At 33.0% G+C, this 16,796-nt stretch overlaps 2 protein-coding genes across 7 annotated transcripts; both read right to left on the bottom strand.

Moving 5' to 3' along the window:
- Positions 1-3,899, bottom strand: LOC7478334 (uncharacterized). Of its 2 annotated transcripts, XM_024597698.2 has the most exons (8): positions 3,124-3,899; positions 2,220-2,438; positions 1,958-2,101; positions 1,664-1,783; positions 1,465-1,551; positions 1,174-1,353; positions 827-1,080; positions 1-238 (listed from the first exon to the last, which is right to left on the bottom strand). In XM_024597698.2, coding segments are annotated over exons 1-8 (1,401 nt in total). In that variant the 5' UTR covers positions 3,520-3,899; the 3' UTR covers positions 1-237. The 2 variants fall into 2 exon arrangements, with proteins under 2 accessions (XP_024453466.2, XP_052307462.1); XM_052451502.1 differs by lacking the exon at positions 1-238 and having other exon boundaries at positions 826-1,080.
- Positions 3,900-4,031: 132 nt separating this feature from the next.
- LOC7478336 (transcription factor bHLH122) lies at positions 4,032-9,886 on the bottom strand. Of its 5 annotated transcripts, XR_002980968.2 has the most exons (9): positions 8,699-9,884; positions 7,932-8,227; positions 7,596-7,769; positions 7,372-7,437; positions 7,217-7,285; positions 7,020-7,087; positions 4,990-5,197; positions 4,718-4,900; positions 4,032-4,545 (listed from the first exon to the last, which is right to left on the bottom strand). XR_002980968.2 is itself a non-coding variant. In XM_052451503.1 (7 exons), the coding sequence occupies exons 2-7, from the start codon at positions 9,306-9,308 to the stop codon at positions 7,034-7,036; spliced, it is 1,269 nt and encodes a 422-aa protein (XP_052307463.1). In that variant the 5' UTR covers positions 9,309-9,469; positions 9,578-9,884; the 3' UTR covers positions 6,698-7,033. The 5 variants fall into 5 exon arrangements, 3 of the variants coding, with proteins under 3 accessions (XP_052307463.1, XP_002304761.1, XP_024453467.1); XM_052451503.1 differs by lacking the exons at positions 4,032-4,545; positions 4,718-4,900; positions 4,990-5,197 and having other exon boundaries at positions 6,698-7,087; positions 8,699-9,469; positions 9,578-9,884; XM_002304725.4 differs by lacking the exons at positions 4,032-4,545; positions 4,718-4,900; positions 4,990-5,197 and having other exon boundaries at positions 6,698-7,087.
- Between the last annotated feature and the right edge of the window lie 6,910 nt (positions 9,887-16,796).

The following is a 16,796-nucleotide window of genomic DNA, read 5'->3' as shown; positions in this document are numbered from 1 at the left end:
TTAACAGGAAGAAATATTAACTAAAGCTGATATTTTTAGAAATAAATATTATGTCTGGACATCTACACAAATTCTATTACTTTAACAACATATCATAATGATAGCAACATGGCCCTTCCAGTTCTAGATATCAACTAGCCTGTTGTATATCTGCCTGCAAAAGAGTTTGAAAGACAGGCATTTTTCTTCAATTGCCAGCCCTGTGTTACCCTTATCTACATACATCTACCGCATAAACCTACAAAGAAGTGGCAGCAAAAATAAGGTTTCACGACAGAATATGCTTTCAGATAAGCAACATATCAACCAACAAGCATTGGATATATCTATATAAGAGTAAAAGAATATCTCCCTCAAAGGGTCCAGTTGAATGTGATAATGACACATCTGTTATTCACAGGGGTTTATACAGTTGATGGAATCAAATTTCCAGTATTTATTCCCAGAATCTAGCTTATGTTTGCAAAATTAAAATGTTTGGGTGGAGATTTACATTGTTAACTCCTGAAAGAATTGAAGAGTCAAACCTTGATAACAGAATGCAAAGTTTCCAACTGAGAGCAGGTCAATTTTTCAAGTCATTGTTATGAAGTTTTGATTGCATTTTAAGCATCAACGAGTCAGTTATTGACTTCGCCTCATTTTTAAGATTCTGAGATATGAAACTCGATGCCAATTTCTTGGAAAGCAAATTTAAAGGTCTTAGGAAAACTTGAAAACAGAAAATGATTTGGATCCCAAGCTTTGTTCGAGTACCATTAGCAAGTGAAAGTAACACTTGAAACTGAATTTATATGTTAAACTATGACAGGTGTGCATTACTTACTAGAACCATCTCTTCTTTGAAGATGCATCCTTAATTGCACTTTGAGTCCGCCTTCTAACCTTCCTGATTTCAGCTGACAACTGCTTTGGCCTCGAAGAAGGAAGTCCAATGGACTTTTGATTTGTTGATATTTCTTTGAGAGGACTTTCTGATCTAGATTTTTTGTGAAGTTCTACCACAGAACTGGAGGCCTTTGCTGGTGCTGATTTCTGGCTTTTTGTCAAACCAAGCTCACTGCTCTGAACAGGAGTCTCCTGAAGTTTAACAACAGGGACTTGTTTTTCAGTTCATAGAATAGAAGTTGAATTTGAAAGTTACACTAATTGTACTATTCTGATAAGGGTTACCTGAATTTGAGCAGCAGGAGCTCGTGGTTGGTTCGCAGGAGAGGAATCTGAATCTGAGGAGGAAGGGCTTGTGGTGCTATCCATATCATAGATTATGTTATCCACCATGAGAGGAAGTTCCAAACTGTCTGAGACACATAAGGAGGACGATGGTCTCCTAAGTCTTGTAAGATGCACCACCTGTAAAACCTCAAAGAAATGCGAGGTCGCAAAGCATATACATCTTCTCAAATCAAGTTTCAGTGAGTTCCAACTCTTCTCCAAATAATTTTGCTAATACTGACTTCTTACCTTTTGCTCCAATACCATCAAGTCCTTCCGAAGTCTTGTGATCATCGTGTTCTTCCTGCGTATGATGTCTTCCAACTCAGCTATTCTCTATTATCATGGGAATAAAGATGTGTTGGAGAATAAATCAGATAGAAATATGGTGACTGGAAAAAGGCAAAGGAAACATAGTTGAAAAATATTGCTCATGAGTCCAAAATACCTTAGAATCTGCCATATTATTTGTTTGAAGAATACTGTTCAGCTCCTTAATGGTGGCATCCTTCTCTTCACACTCTCTCTTTAGATTGAACATGTCTTGGTCTATTGCGTAAGTGTTCATCTGTTTTAGGCACAAGCATGAGGTCACTGAAATGCAGACTTGAGACCGATTTCCGGGGTTAATAATACTAAACTATTTCTAAATTCAGGTTCCAGTTGTAATCTGATCTAGCAAATTATGTTACCAAGTGAAAAATCTGTAAGAAATAACTACTGTTTCTGAATCTTCCATCACCTGCATTTCTGCTGCAGATGTAACACTTGAAGCCCAATCTGACAAATCTGACATGCGGCGCTCTTCTTGTTCCACCTCATTTATGAAAGGCATTTTGTACTGCAGCACCTCATCACCTTTAGACACTTTGACAACAGAGTTCCCCTGATACAAAATTAACAACATGTAGTATTTGAGCATGCAGACACAATCTGATTCTATGATTATAATTACTCAAAACACCAAAAGAAACAAACTTAGCATCTAATTAAATGATTCTCACCATCAAACCAGCAAGCAGGTCATGGTGTTGATCACAATGCCAACAACCACAGTCAACAAATTTAATTTTATCACAACCAAAAACATCATTACATGGTGGTTCTAAATTCTTCTTGTTGTTGAAAGATGCATTGCCCTTGGTTCCTGCCTGGTTGTTAATGCTGCTCAACTGATCACACAGATCATCCAGCTTCTGCTGCATGCTTGATAGCACCTGATCCTGAAACCAGCATTTCGTACAAAGCATTTAATCAGACAGATCTCATGGCTACAGCCTACAATCCATTCTTTACATCTTTTAAATTTATCTGAATCCTGCTCACATTCAAGCAAAAGGTAATACCAATAAAGAGCAACAGGACAAGGATGGGGTTAGAAGGAACTGTGCACTAGACATGGACATTCATACCAGTGGATTCAAAATTCAAAAATGTTTTCAACCATGATATCTGGAGTCTAATATTTGTAACTGCTGTCTTAACTATCAAAATAGAATACCAGCATTTATAAAGGGATCACTCATTAAGAATCAATTAATCTAATCTAGCATTAAACCATATCTTTTTAATACTCCTATCATACCAAAGCCCAAGAATTAAAGAAACTGCTTTCAAAAGCAGAATCTTTAAACTCCTGTGATCCACGGAATCATCATTACAGATAAAACTAATTAATAAACAAAGCCATTAATTCAAACAAACACTCCTAACTAAAATCAGAGAAAACAAATTAAGCCATCAAAATAACACCAAACACCCTCTAAAGTTCCTACCTTTCACACAAAATCAAGCACCAAACCTCCAGTTCACACTCAAAAACTAAAAAAAATCATTTTTTAAGCAAACCCACTTTCCAAAATCCAAAAACAACAAACCCGTTCATAAAATGAAGTTAAAATCACTAACCCTAAGCTCCACAGACTTTTTGAGCTGATTAATGATCCTATTCTTCTTAGATTCAGAAACAGCAACCCCAATAACAGCAACAATCAGAAACCTTTGAACAGGACTAAACAGCTCCCAAGCCACACCCGCCTCCCCGCTCAACCCAATGGCTTTAGCAGAGCTAGCTTCCTCAGCATCCACAAGCCGCCCTTGCAAAGACACCCTAGCCAGCCGCCGAGCCAATGGGACTGCTCGGCTCGGAGTGAACTGGCTCGAGAGCCGGCGGCGGGAGGAGGGAGTTGAGATTGGAGGGAATGGGGAGAGAGTGACAAATGAAGGTGGTTGAGCCACTTGATCCGGGCCGGTGGGGGAGCCGAGCCGGAGGGTGGTATAGTCGGCTTGCTCTTCTTGTTCCATGAAGAGAAAGGAAGACAAAAGTGCGTGATTGCAGGGGAGTTCGTGGTTTTCGAACGTTGGAATTTATTTTGAGGGCATTGAATCTGTTTCTATATTTTTTTTATATGGATTCAAATTTTGTGATTTGAGAGGGAATTTATTTATTTAAATTATGGATGTTGAACGTTGGTTGTAGTAATTGGGTTTTTGACACGTGTCCTTCTTCTTCTTCTTCTTCTTCTTCTAGGATGACTCTTGGGGTTTTGTTTTTTTCTGAATTTGAATATGAGAAATTTAAGGATATTTCTTAAAGCATGGTAAGAGATAGGTGAATTGATGTGTGTTTGACTGTCAAAACGTAATTTCCTTAAAGTAAGATTTTGTATTGCCAATCAATTTTTGAGATTGAAAATAAGTTCATGAGATTTTAAATTATAAATTAAAATGAATTTTTAATTCAATTTTTTAAAATTCAGTTTTTAAAAAATAAATCTGAACTTAAGAAACAAACTATATTTCATCTATGAAACATAGAACCATGAAATAGAGTCTAAAGTTCATATCCATGTATAAAATTATAACAATACTTTATGAACTATAAAATAAAAATAGACTTGTCATATTAGTAATATTGATGATAAATGGAGCTCCATAAAATAAAATAAAAAGGGTTAGAAAATCAGGTAGGGCTCGAGTTGTGGGATCTATAGAATAATATCAGAATGTGATGTCTTGAATTCATCTCTCTCCAAATCTAGCAAACATAACAACAGCACCGAGAAGTCTGGTTAAGATTGGCAATGACCATCACTCTGTCTGAGATCCTTTTATGCTGGCCAGATGAAGACATAGGGATTTCTAGTCTCAGCAGCTTGAACACAAAGCAGGGTTCTGGGATCAATAGATGAAGACATAGGGATTTCTAGTCTCAGCAGCTTGAACACAAAGCAGGGTTCTGGGATCAATATTCTGCTCAACTTCTCTTGTAAGGTAAAATAAGTAATCAACAGCAAAATCCAGCAAGTCTGCTACGTATTGCACTGTTTGCTGCAAATGGGAAATCAGAGTAAATTTCTCACCCGAAACTAAAAGATGTAGAAAAGGAGAAACTTCTAACATCTTGTAGTTTTCACACAAGAAATTCATTCTATTGTAATACAGAAAAGAAGAAGAAGAAGAAGCTGACGGACATTGATAAGGAAAAAAGAAGAAAATCTACCTTAGTTTGCGATGATCATTGACTGGCACCAGCAGACATCGCATAAAGCTTCCACTATCCAGTAGACAAACCAGCAAAATGATCATTGCTACAGCTTCACGAGAACCACCATTCTCCCATGTTTCTGTTCCCCGTTTCAGCAGTACGAATTCCATGCCTCAGCTCAGCATTGCTTGCCATTAGCTAAGATTATATCAACACATTTTCTTTAGTTCAAGTCAAGATTCATAAAGGAATGTGTAGAGAATAAAAGGCAAGGGCAGAAAACTCACTAATATTGGCACATAAGAATCATCAATTTTGGTTGAGGACATTGCAAGGTTGAGGACGCTCTGACTGGTTAACCTCCTCTTATCCCAGACTGCTGAAGATCGAATAGTTTCCAGTCTCAGCAGCTTGAGCACAGAGAAGGCTACTCGGATCAACTTTCTTCATAACATGCCATAGCTTGTCTTGATAGTCAACAGCCAAATCCAGCATCTGTGAAATGGATTTTTAATCAACAGACCTTATCTATCTTAGTATAAATAGGATCATAAAAATCTTCATCATACTGTATCTAGAGGCTGCCGCCTCTGTTGTCTAAAAAATGAATTTTTAAAGCTGGTCATGGATATTAACTCCGTCAACTGATGAATTAATTCTGCAATTTATTTTTAGATGTCTTTTTATCACTGGTTCTTGAATATTTTTAAGTAAACTTTGAGTTTGTCCTTACACCCTTAAACACGCGTTAATACTTAATTATCTCCTTTTTTTCTTCTTCAAGTTATAATTCGTGGGTAGTTAGCTGGTATTAAGAATATTTATTTTAACGCTTTTTAGATGTGTCCAAAGGCACATTTGTCGAAAGATTCCATAAACTAGAATTATATTTCTTCAATAAGATTACTTATCTTTTTAATGAAGAAAATTATTTGTGGTTCACATTACTGAACGAACAATCGAAGAAAAATCTTGAAAAGATACATGAAATAATTGAAAATAACAAATCAATAATTGGTTCTTGATAATTACTTTCCTCTACCCACCAACAAACTTCTCTCTCTAGTTTCAATCACTAGATTAATGCTAAACAAGCTGATTTGACGTTTGAAAACACCACAACACCATCGCGTTCAAGACAATTCTTGTCACAAACAAAATTATATGGTGACTCGTGACTAAAGATATGGGAAATAAATTCTTTTTCTAAGAACAGGTATAGAAAATCTTTGTCAATGATGGCTAGTTTCCTAGAAAGATAAGATCAACATAAAAGGATACTATTTGGATCCATGCACTTCCATTTTTAGAAAATCCAAATCTATCTCTAATTATGTTTAGTGGTAACAGAACACCTTAGTTAAAAGATTTAATTTTTTAAAATAAAAAAAATATATGAGACAATTTTAAAATGAATTTCAGACATGAAACATGTCTTTTTTATTTTTAATATCTTCATCTCGACAGTAACCAAACACTAGCGAATGTTTCCCTAAAGCAATATGGATGTTATCTAGGAAATGACAAAGGAATTGTAAGGTTATCTTGGTTGCTTGGTGAAGAATGAGTCCCCCGTCCACTTCGTGATTGAAGACTAGGAACCCTAGTGGTGGTGGAGAAAAGGAGTAAACACACTTAACCTGGACCTTCCCTTCTCACAAGGGAATATAGTGGGACAAAAGAGCAAAGATAAATCAGGAACATATGAGGAAAGAACACACTGCATTCTGTAGCGCTGACCCAAACAAGACAAAGCAAGGTGGGTGGTGGAGCTTGATTAATCCCATTGAGCCTTAAATTAGATCACAAATTCTTCAATCAATGGCGTCAATAGAAGGAAAGTAGTCCCCACCTGCTTCCAACTTATACGAAATGATGCAATCATTGATAGCACCATTAGCACCACTCTTTATTTCAAGACAAAAACTTGTAACGTGCCAATAATCTTCTTCTTAGCAAGACAAGAGATGAGGGGAATTTATAAAAAGCAGCAGCAACACCACAACTATCTCTTTCTTTTAGCACATAAATTTCCCTTAATTTGGTTAAGTTCCAAAGACTAGAACTATATGTTACAACATGCATGCCAGCTGGTTTTCTATCACTTCATGTATAACCATTATAGTGTTTAGGTTGGATGAATCTTGCAGTTAGCTTTAAATGCACTCTTGAGCTTCACTCTCCCACTCCCACATAATAAATAGCCTATGGCTAAGCTGTATCTTCATCTTTTTCAGTGCAAAAGAGAACCTAGCATCGCCTTTATCTCTCGTCTTGCAAATTCTTATTAGTTCTATACATACAAACCAATTCTTACTTTGGTTTTTTCAGCTAGGGCTGCTGCTTCTTTAAGCATGTACATCTTGCACGATTCTCTGAAAGTGCCTGGAAAAAAGAACATGAAACATGAATGAAACAGAAGAGCTATTTGAACATAAGACGGAACTTCTTCACAGGGCCTTAGGTGGGTGTTTTACTAGAGGGTTTTGGTTTAAATTCGTTGTTGTAGCATACCTTGAATTGTCTTTGAAGGTCTTTAATGTAGTCAACAGCCAAATCCAGCATGTCTGATGTGTTTGTTTGCTGCAAATAGGGAAACAAAGCAATATCTAAGCTTAAACAAAACTAGCACAGATATAGAAAAAGGAAGTGCTAGTGAAAGATTCTACCTTGTCCATGTTTGGTACAAGGTCCTGGAGTTTCCTCATTCGTTCACTAATTCTAGTTCTTCTCACCTACACATCATTCATATCTATAAGGACATCAAGAATTAATCCAAAAAGGGTGATTAAGGGGAAAATTGCTGGTATTAACTATAGAGATTAAAGATCCCAAAACCATGCTTAGCTCAAAGTAGAAATAATGACCAAGAAATGCACTAAAGAGACTTTACCCTCTCAGCAATGCTTCTTGGATGGGTGGCACAACCACGCTTGGCTCTGATCTTACAAGGAACAGAATCTTGAAATTGCAAAAAGTTTTCAATGGTAGACATCTCTGCTGATGTTTTTGGCAAGCTCAAGTGATGAGCCAACATTGGAGGGCGATTTCCTGCCTCTTCATTCTGCTAAACAACCAGAATTATGGTAAAATAAAAAATCTCAAGCAAAAGTGATCTTATCAAACTTGAATCCATGTTCTCCATTCCATTACCCTATAAACTAAAACATATGCAAATCGTTAAGATAGATGAAGAATTAACACATGCCAGTATAGAAAACTGTGGCACCTGAGTTTCCGATGAATTTAGACCAGAAAGTGTTCTGTCATCATCTGTAAGGTATCTTTTTGACCCAGTAGACATCACAGCCGAATCATCCCATGATCCAATAGGGTAATCATAATTATTGCCAGGAGTTTCACCAAAACCACCACTGTCTGGGCTATTTTCTCCCATGTTTTTGTTTCCCATTTCAGCAATTGTACTCCTTATCCCTGAAGATGAAGGTGGCCTACCAGCTGCAGAATAAGTTGTGTCTCTATTACCTGCTCCAAGATCTCCCACATCTCTCAATACAGCATAGCCTGCCATATCCTAAGATTATTTTTGTCCCATTTTCATAACTCCAGTCAATCAAAACTCAAAACAAGAAACTGAGTGGCATCAAAGAAGGAAACAGAAAACTCACTCTAAGACCATGAATCAAACAACTTGGAGTATTAAAAATAATAAGTCCTGTTGATATTTCAAAATTTTTTAACTCCCACTTGCTAGTTCAAATGATTGCTTATCAGAAAAAGAATTTAATCAAAAAACTAATAGCACTTGACTTAACTGAAACTGTCCATTCATAACACAGAAAATTTCAACTTTCTACACTTTCTATTATTTCTCTGCTTTCCTTCCATTCTATTCATTGGTTACTTAAAAAAGCACAAGCTAACACAAAGCCTTAATTTTTTTTTTATCAAATCAAACACTTTCTTATCATTTTTCTCAATCTTCTAATGACTGAAACAAAAGGGTATCAAAACAAATAGACAAACTTAACATACCATTTTCAAATTCAATATTTATGTTGGAGAAAAGCCCTGCTGGTGAGCTACTGTGTCGAACTAGATTCGGATTGTTTCCACTGCTAGGCTTCATGGAAGGCATCCTCTCCAACCCCGTTGAATTCGTTGATCTATGATTCATACCAGAACCTGGATTATGATCTGGTAATGGAGGTTTTGATCGACTTTGATAAAAACCCTGTGAGGCAGAGTAATTGCCATGTTGGTGCTGCTGATGTTGATGTTGATGCAGCCTTGTATCACTACTATGATTATTCATTGAAGCCATCATCTGGGGTTGCTGGTTAATTTGTGAGACTGATTCTTTTACTGGAGAATCTTGCTTAATCTCACAAAGATTTGAACCTGGTATATTCTCTGTATTGCCACCGGAATTGGCTAAAAATCTCGCGAAAATTCGTTCTGTTTCAGGGCTTGTTGGCCTATTGAGAAACTCTTCACAGAAGTCTCTGTCTAAATTACTTGAAAAATATGAACTTGGTGCAGACTGATATCTTGTCAACCCAGAATTCATTTGTTTCTGATGAATTTGTTGGTGCTGGTTATGACCATGAAGAAAATGATGCTGGTGTTGAAGATCTGACTCCATTGAATCCCCTGTTTCTTGATTAAGTTTCTAAGAAGAAAGGCAGCTCAGTTGCTTTCTGAAAGGCTTATTTATTTTCTTCCAAATCAGATCAAAGACTCACAAATAAAGAAGCTGAACAGAAGTAACAAGAGACAGAACCAAGCAAATCCATGTGAATTCTACTGAAACAGGGAAAACAGAGCAAGAACAGAGAGCTAGATGAAATCCTGCTTGAATCTTAGCATAACAAACAACAGTTTCCAAATCTGAAAACAGCCCGTTTTTCTTACCATGAAACTAAGCTACCTTCACTCAAGAAGATAACATTAACAACAAAAAGAAGCCACTAAAAAAAAGAACAACTTATCTTTCCAGAACAAAAACAGAACAAGAACAGGACAAGCACAAAACCCTCTCTAAGATGCTTCAAAAGGGTGAAGGTGGTGGTGGTGGTGGGGGAGGTGGTGTCAATGCCATTGAGTGAAGGGAGAGACTGAATTTTTTTTGGTTGAAATATTAAAGAAAACAAAATTAATTTATAAAACCATTTTCTTTCCTCTTCTATGAGTATGGCAAATGAGAATCAAGAAAAGAATAGAGATTAGGCCGTCAAATTTGCTATTAGTCTAACGATTTTTCGGACCTTAATGCCCTTCTTGTTTATTTATTAGAAAAAATGGCTGCGTTACATTAATGTCATGTAAATATTTGGAGGGTTTTGTTACAAATAAAATATTTTAAGATATGAGATGATTTTTTTAAAATCATAAAATGTTCCAAGAGGGTATTTTTTTTGCATTTTATATAAAATATCTTTTTATATATAATTTTTTTAATAGATATTAATGTAAAAATATAGTGGTAAATAAAATTTAGTGATTGTGAAGTGGGGATGAGAGTGCCCCTGGTAGCGGTATAATAATGAAATAATGGTCACTGGAATGGTTGAAAGATGCTGTGAAAGATGTATTGAAAGAATTCTACGTTTTAAAATATTTTATGAAATTTTAATTGAAATTTTTTTTAATAAATAAATTAAATTTAAAATTTGATTATAAATATTTTACATTCATTAATTTTCTTGTAACATATTTTGCAAAAAATAAACATAGATTTTTTTTAAAAAAAAAAGACAAAACAAAAATATAAGATCTAGTTTATTATTATTATTATTATTACTATTATATTAATGTGGGTGTTCGGGTCAGCTTGCGTGCACCTCGACTAATTCTAAGGGTTTTGAAGTTAACGACCATGAAAGCTTCCAGTGATCCTGGAATTTATAAGATTCGAACTTGTGATTTTTAGAGAACAAACTTAGAGTCTAACCAATTAAATTACACATCTTAAAGTTAGTTTATTATTTTTATTATATGCGGAGTAGATATGAGATGAAATTATCGTACCGTATCAGTTGGACCCTGGAATTAGTAATATTGGGGTAGGGGCACTTGATTTATTAAAAACATTTTAATTAAAAAAATCGCTTTTCAAAAAATTTTATCCATCAAATAGTGACTTCTTTTATTGGTTTTCCTCCTAAGCGATCGCAAAGCTAAACACTATTGTGTGCGTTTCGCACTATGGTGTAGGGAATTTTATTTATTAAGTCTTTTTATTTGAAAATATTTTTTTTATTCTTTATTTTGAATTTGTTAAAATTATTCAATGCTTTTTCAAGCTAGATACATTTTTAAAATACACACTAATACAATTTTAAACACAAAAACAAACTCCCATGTTCATGGTATTAATTACTATTGCTATATATGGAAAAAATCTAAATCCTCTTAAAGTTAAGTCTGATTCATTATAAGTAATTCGTTATGAATTCTCTTACGGGTAAAATCCATTCTCGTTTCATTTTTAATTTACGTGGTTTATTATAACTGCTCATATTATGTTTATCTGTATTTTTTTTATATGCTCTTATTTTTTAATTATCAAATAATTATCTTTTATCCTTGTCAATATTCTATTAAATTTACATAGAACACCTACCTAGAACTTTGTCTTTGAGTTCTTGGAGCTATAAAATACCTTCATTTATGATGAGAAATTATTTTTTGTACTGCTTGTCTCATGAATTCGTGACTCAATGTAACAAAAATGACATAAAAGACACTTGAAATCAAATGCCAAATTATTGTACATGTCCCTCTTCATGATGATCTTTCTTCTTCTTCAATCCTTCTTTTTTTTTTTCTCCGTTTTTTTTTTATTATACGATATTATTAATGAAAAGAATTTCGGTTCACCTTTCAAGGGTTCTACTTAATTATTTTGTATAATACAAAAACCAAGCTAACTTCTGTTAGACGACACGACTTTGGAAAGTTAGATGGCGTCTCTTGGCAAACGAGGGCTTGCAAATTTCAACGCTTGTGAAGGCTTGAGTTGTCGGTAGTCGTCTGTAGAGTTTTGGAAATTTCCAAATGTTCTGCTTTGAATGCGTAAGGGTACATTTATATAAATAAGATATAGAGGACAAAATCTGTGAAAAAAAGCTTGAATTTGTTAAATATATAGTATGATAAAAACAATTGTAATTTTAGATTTTACTATTAAATCAGGTTTAAATTATGCTATATAATTCTATATATATGCTTAGTTTTATATAGGGCCAACTGGTCATATATAGCCATCAAGATTCGGAAAACCCTGAAATTAAGGTTAGGAAATATTATTTTAATTATTTTTCTACTTAATTTAAAATTTAAAATACTTTTCTTACTTAAATTTGGATTTCTTTTGGTTATAACTTCTGTTTATTTGGAGAAGAAAAAAATCATGAGATAGTCAACTAATTTCTTTTTAGGTGTCAGAATTCAAATCTTAGGATAAATTGTGTGAAATAAAATTATCATATAAATCTCCAAGTCCATGTGTGGTTTTATTTTCTCTATAAAAGATTCAATTAAAACACATAAATTTTATGTTTCTATTTTCTTAAATCTCAAATACAAAAAACATACCAAATCATCTCGTTAGCTACTTCAAAGATTATTAATATAATATAATTATGTATGCGGACCTTATCTATACCTATTATTTTCTTCAATGATGTTGATATAATATATGATTTTTCTTGGAAGTTTAAAATTTATTCTATTTAATATTCTTCTAGTTATTGAACAAAAATCTCTTAAAATCACACCACAACTAAATTTTCTCGTTTTAAGAAAAATAATTAATGTAAAAAGAGATAAATAAATATAAACCAGATGGGGATATATATAGCTAAATCACAGCACAACAAAAATCTCAGTTGCCAATTCGTATTTCACCAAGAAACCTTTGGACAATATTGCCTTTACAAACCTTGTCTTAATTGCCCTCAATCTTTTTTTTGAGAAAAACAAGTGATGATTAATAAAGGGACAAAATGGACTTTTTAGTATGATTTTTCTACCAAATACTGTGTACAAAACAGAAAATTCCCTCCAACACTATGGGAGACATGGCAAAACAATACTTAGATATATGAGTTCTATATAATAAGATTTTGACAAATAGGAGAGTGACAAGTTCTATTTTTTTATTGGGAGAATAAAGTATATATAGAAAGCTTCAATAATTTATTTTTATAAAAAATGAAAGTTGGGTACCATGCTCTAATTTTTTAATTTATTACATGGACCATAGTACTCTATTGATGCACGCTTAGGTGTAACATATTAAGTTGAATTTTTTTTTATAGGTGTAACATATTGAGTTGGATTTTTCTTTATAATTTATGGGGTTTATTTATTTATGAGCGAGACATTAATTATAATTGCGAAAGCAAAAACATAATAAAAAACTCAAACTAGCCAAGTGATTTAGAAACTATCTAGGTCGAGTTTCATAAAAAATAAAAAAATTTATCTGATTAAAAACTCGAGTTGACTTAGAATCTGTTAATTGGTCAAAAATCATTAATTTATCAAATGAGTTTAATAACTCTGAAAAAAATTATCATTCTTAAACATGATTAGTTACATGATCGTGAGAAAAATATTGCACAATATCACCTATGCCAACCATGTCCAGATTGTCAATATTGTTATATTAATCAAACAAAAGTAAGCCCTTCACCGACCTTTCTTTTTCCCTTTTTCAGGGAGAATGGCCTCCAAAAATATTGCACCTTGATCTTGGGTTCGGTTCCTTGTGAACATAAAGAAGAATACCATCGAGAAAATCAAGTCTAAAGTTGTACCAAAAGTTGGCTAAAATAAACTCTTTATTCTATGTAGTTCATGACCAATCACAACTTGTATGCCATTACATCATCTTTTAGACCTTGTTTTCTTTCTTTGTTTCAATCATAACCATTGGTTTTCTCTGCGTGCTAGTTCATATATTTATTTCACATATTCATATCTCGAATTAAAATATAAAAAATAGCGAAATAAAGTTTCTTTTAAAAGTACAAAAGATTCAAAAAAAAAATAGAAAAAAAAAACAATTTAACATTGGGATTCATAAAAATCACTAGAAGACAAACTTCAATTCGAGTTGAGTTGGAGCACAATGATCTCAAGATTTATTTTATTTTATTTCCACTAACGACACAAAGATTATATAATAATTAGAAGTGTTTGTCTTTGATGTAAAGTTTTAATTATTTTTTTCATTGCATATCTTTTACACGTGACAAGCCATATCTTGGCATGTGCAAATCTTAGGGTCCAGAAAATATAAATAGCGAAAAACTAAAAACTAAAAATCAGTGCCAGTATGATGCGAACAAGGTCGCGTTCTATACGTGTTCTGCTGCAATAGCATTGGACCACCCTCCATCATTTTGGGAGAGCTTTTTGTCAACGTTTCGTCCATACAGTAAATTTGAAAGCTTCCACTTTTATTGTAAAAAATTATCATTTTTTTACTTGCACCTGAATGACGGAGAGATTGTACAATTACGATATTAATAGAATAACATCGACGGATTAACATAGTTTTTTAAAAAATTAATAAAATAATATATTTTTATTTTATCGCATTTTTAAATTAAACACGACAAGATGAAAGTATACTATCATCTAACTCAAGCGGTCAATCGATTTGTAATGGTCAGTGAAACCGGTTGATCGGTTAAAAAATAACAAGGAAAATCTCAAATCTATCAAATTCAGGGGGCGTCAGAGAGATTTTTGATTTGATAGTCCACGCAGCGATGCAATGACTACTATAGAAAAAACGATATCCAGAAACTCTAATAAAAATTTATGCGCAATCCAACGATCTGATAAAAAGTAATGACCCTTTTGATCTGTGTATTCTAATTTGGTGTGACCAGATTTCCTCGTAGGCCTAAACATGTCATACTAGTCCATAAATATATTTATTAGGGGCAAATTCTTATTTAGTTATGGCAGATCCACACCTGACTGCTCAAAATCAATCGTTATCACAAGATCGACTACATCATTCACATTAAAAAACAAAGAACAACTGCTGTTTGGATAATATGTTTTTGAGATTTTAATTGGAGTCTATTTTTAGTCTACCAGTTGGACAAATATGTATATTTTGACTCATAAAATATATTTGGAAGAAAAGGTTCATAAAACTATGATTTTTATGTGAAACGGTTGAACTGTTAATATAATTGGATCCAATCGGCCGACCGGTTGAGCCATATGATTGGATTTTCACTTTATCGCGCTTCAAAAATACGATATTTACTAAATGTTGCTATTTTGAAACGCGACAATATTAAAATGTGCTATTTCGTCAATTTTTTTTCAAACAGTGCTATTCCATCAATTTTTTATATTTACTTTCATAATTTGATAAAAAAAAAAAAACATGAATGATTTGGTGATTTTCTTGTTTTTTTTTTTTTTTAATTAAGAGAGTCGCATAAATCACTAGGGAGCTGTAACATATGATTTCAGCAAAGAAGTGCTGGCGAGGATATGTGTGGGTTCTTGTTTTTGTACTGGGTGTGTGCTTTGTAAATAAATCTTTAATTTGAAAGCATAAATTAATGAACACGACTTCTCATTTGGCAGAATTATTTAACAATTTGAGTATGATATCCACAGTTTAGAGCTTAACTCTTCCACTAAATAATGAAGGAGAAAACAAAATCATGAGATTCTAGCGACAATCGTTACTTGTTCTAAGTCGAACCATATTGACTTTGATACCAATTTATAAGGGAGCTGCTTTGTGTTCAAGAAAATGCATGGGACCTGCACACATAATTAAGACCTTCTATCCAAAAGTCTAGATTAATGAGTTACAAGTTCATCTTAATTATAAATGAACGCTTTTTTTTTATTTTTTAATATAGGATATTTAATTACCACTTGCATATGTACCCAGCAATCAATTTAAAATATAGTAAATCCCTTTATAAATCTAGATCTTCAGATTAAAAAACTCAATTAAAATTTAAGTTTTGAAAGCAAAGAAGCTTATATATTTGGTGTATTTGTTAAGAAAAAAACTCATTCAGTGTGATATTTTAGTTTGAAGTCCTATCACTAACTTCTTCAGAGAATTGAAATATTTATATTTAGCTAATTCCACTCATGAAAATTATTCTAAGTTTCAATCTTGATATATGCGGTTGAGGTTAATTAATTTTTTTAAAAAAGAAAACATGTGTGAATATAAAAGATAACATTCTCTATAATAATTTACTCAAAACTCAAAAATAAAATATTTTTGATATACGAAAGCTATATTGAAAAATACCCTTGATTGTTAAGACTCATAATTAAATTGATCCCTATATTAATCAACATATATAGAAGCATAGAAACACCCATGTACACCAGAATTATGAAAGCATATATATATATATATATGGAAACAATTGAACTCATTGCAGACATAAGATTTCAACCGAAAAAAATAATTCTGCTCAAATTATGGCAAAGCTTAAGGGTTCACCAAAATAAATTATGATTATTTTATGAAATTTTTAGCACAAATCTTGATTTTGTTGCATGATTAGTCACCACTGAATAGATAATAATTGAGTCGGCTGTCCACATAATCAATTTTCATAGAAGCTTGGATTTTTTAGCACTGTTGCTTGAATTTAAGAAAACGAAAGGAAAGGAATTGCTAACAACTGTAGCTGATCACCTGCCCCAAAAAGGTAGGTTAAGGCTTTAATTAGATCATTAATAGATAAAGATTAACTAGTTAACATCATATGTGCTTTCTTGCTTTTCTAGATCTAAATATTTCCCAAGTCAAAGTACAAATCTTGCCCCCACAGCCCCACTTCCAAGCCATTAAATCTTGATTTTATTTGTTAATTTCTCTTAGCTACTCTTTCCTTCGACAATATACACTTTCAAATTTACATTCTAGCTAGTGTATGATTAATAAATTTTGAGTATATGGTAAATCGACTTGATTCAAAAGGAAAAAGAGCAATTACTATATGTGTGTGTTTTATACATCATTAGTTAGCATTTGATTACAAAAAAAGAAGAAGATGAGAATAGTTAAAATAGAGAGGATATTTTTCAAAATAATAAAAACTCATTTTAAAAATAT

The sequence above is a fragment of the Populus trichocarpa genome, chromosome 3 (genome assembly GCF_000002775.5).
Source record: "Populus trichocarpa isolate Nisqually-1 chromosome 3, P.trichocarpa_v4.1, whole genome shotgun sequence".
NCBI lineage: Eukaryota > Viridiplantae > Streptophyta > Magnoliopsida > Malpighiales > Salicaceae > Populus > Populus trichocarpa.
Note: the sequence above shows the minus strand (reverse complement) of the source record. Positions and strands in the feature narration are given on the sequence as shown.

Bases quoted from the DNA above. Each gene is read 5' to 3' on its own strand.
- LOC7478336 (XM_002304725.4), bottom strand. From the start codon at position 9,308: ATGGAGTCAGATCTTCAACACCAGCATCATTTTCTTCATGGTCATAAC. The intron at 7,438-7,595 runs GTAAAGTCTCTT...AATGATGTGTAG, and splicing joins CAAGAAGCATTGCTGAGAGG to GTGAGAAGAACTAGAATTAG. The intron at 7,286-7,371 runs GTAGAATCTTTC...CCCTATTTGCAG, and splicing joins TTGTACCAAACATGGACAAG to CAAACAAACACATCAGACAT.
- LOC7478334 (XM_024597698.2), bottom strand. From the start codon at position 3,519: ATGGAACAAGAAGAGCAAGCCGACTATACCACCCTCCGGCTCGGCTCC. The intron at 1,784-1,957 runs GTGATGGAAGAT...TGCCTAAAACAG, and splicing joins CATCTGCAGCAGAAATGCAG to ATGAACACTTACGCAATAGA. The intron at 1,354-1,464 runs GTAAGAAGTCAG...GAGGTTTTACAG, and splicing joins TGATGGTATTGGAGCAAAAG to GTGGTGCATCTTACAAGACT.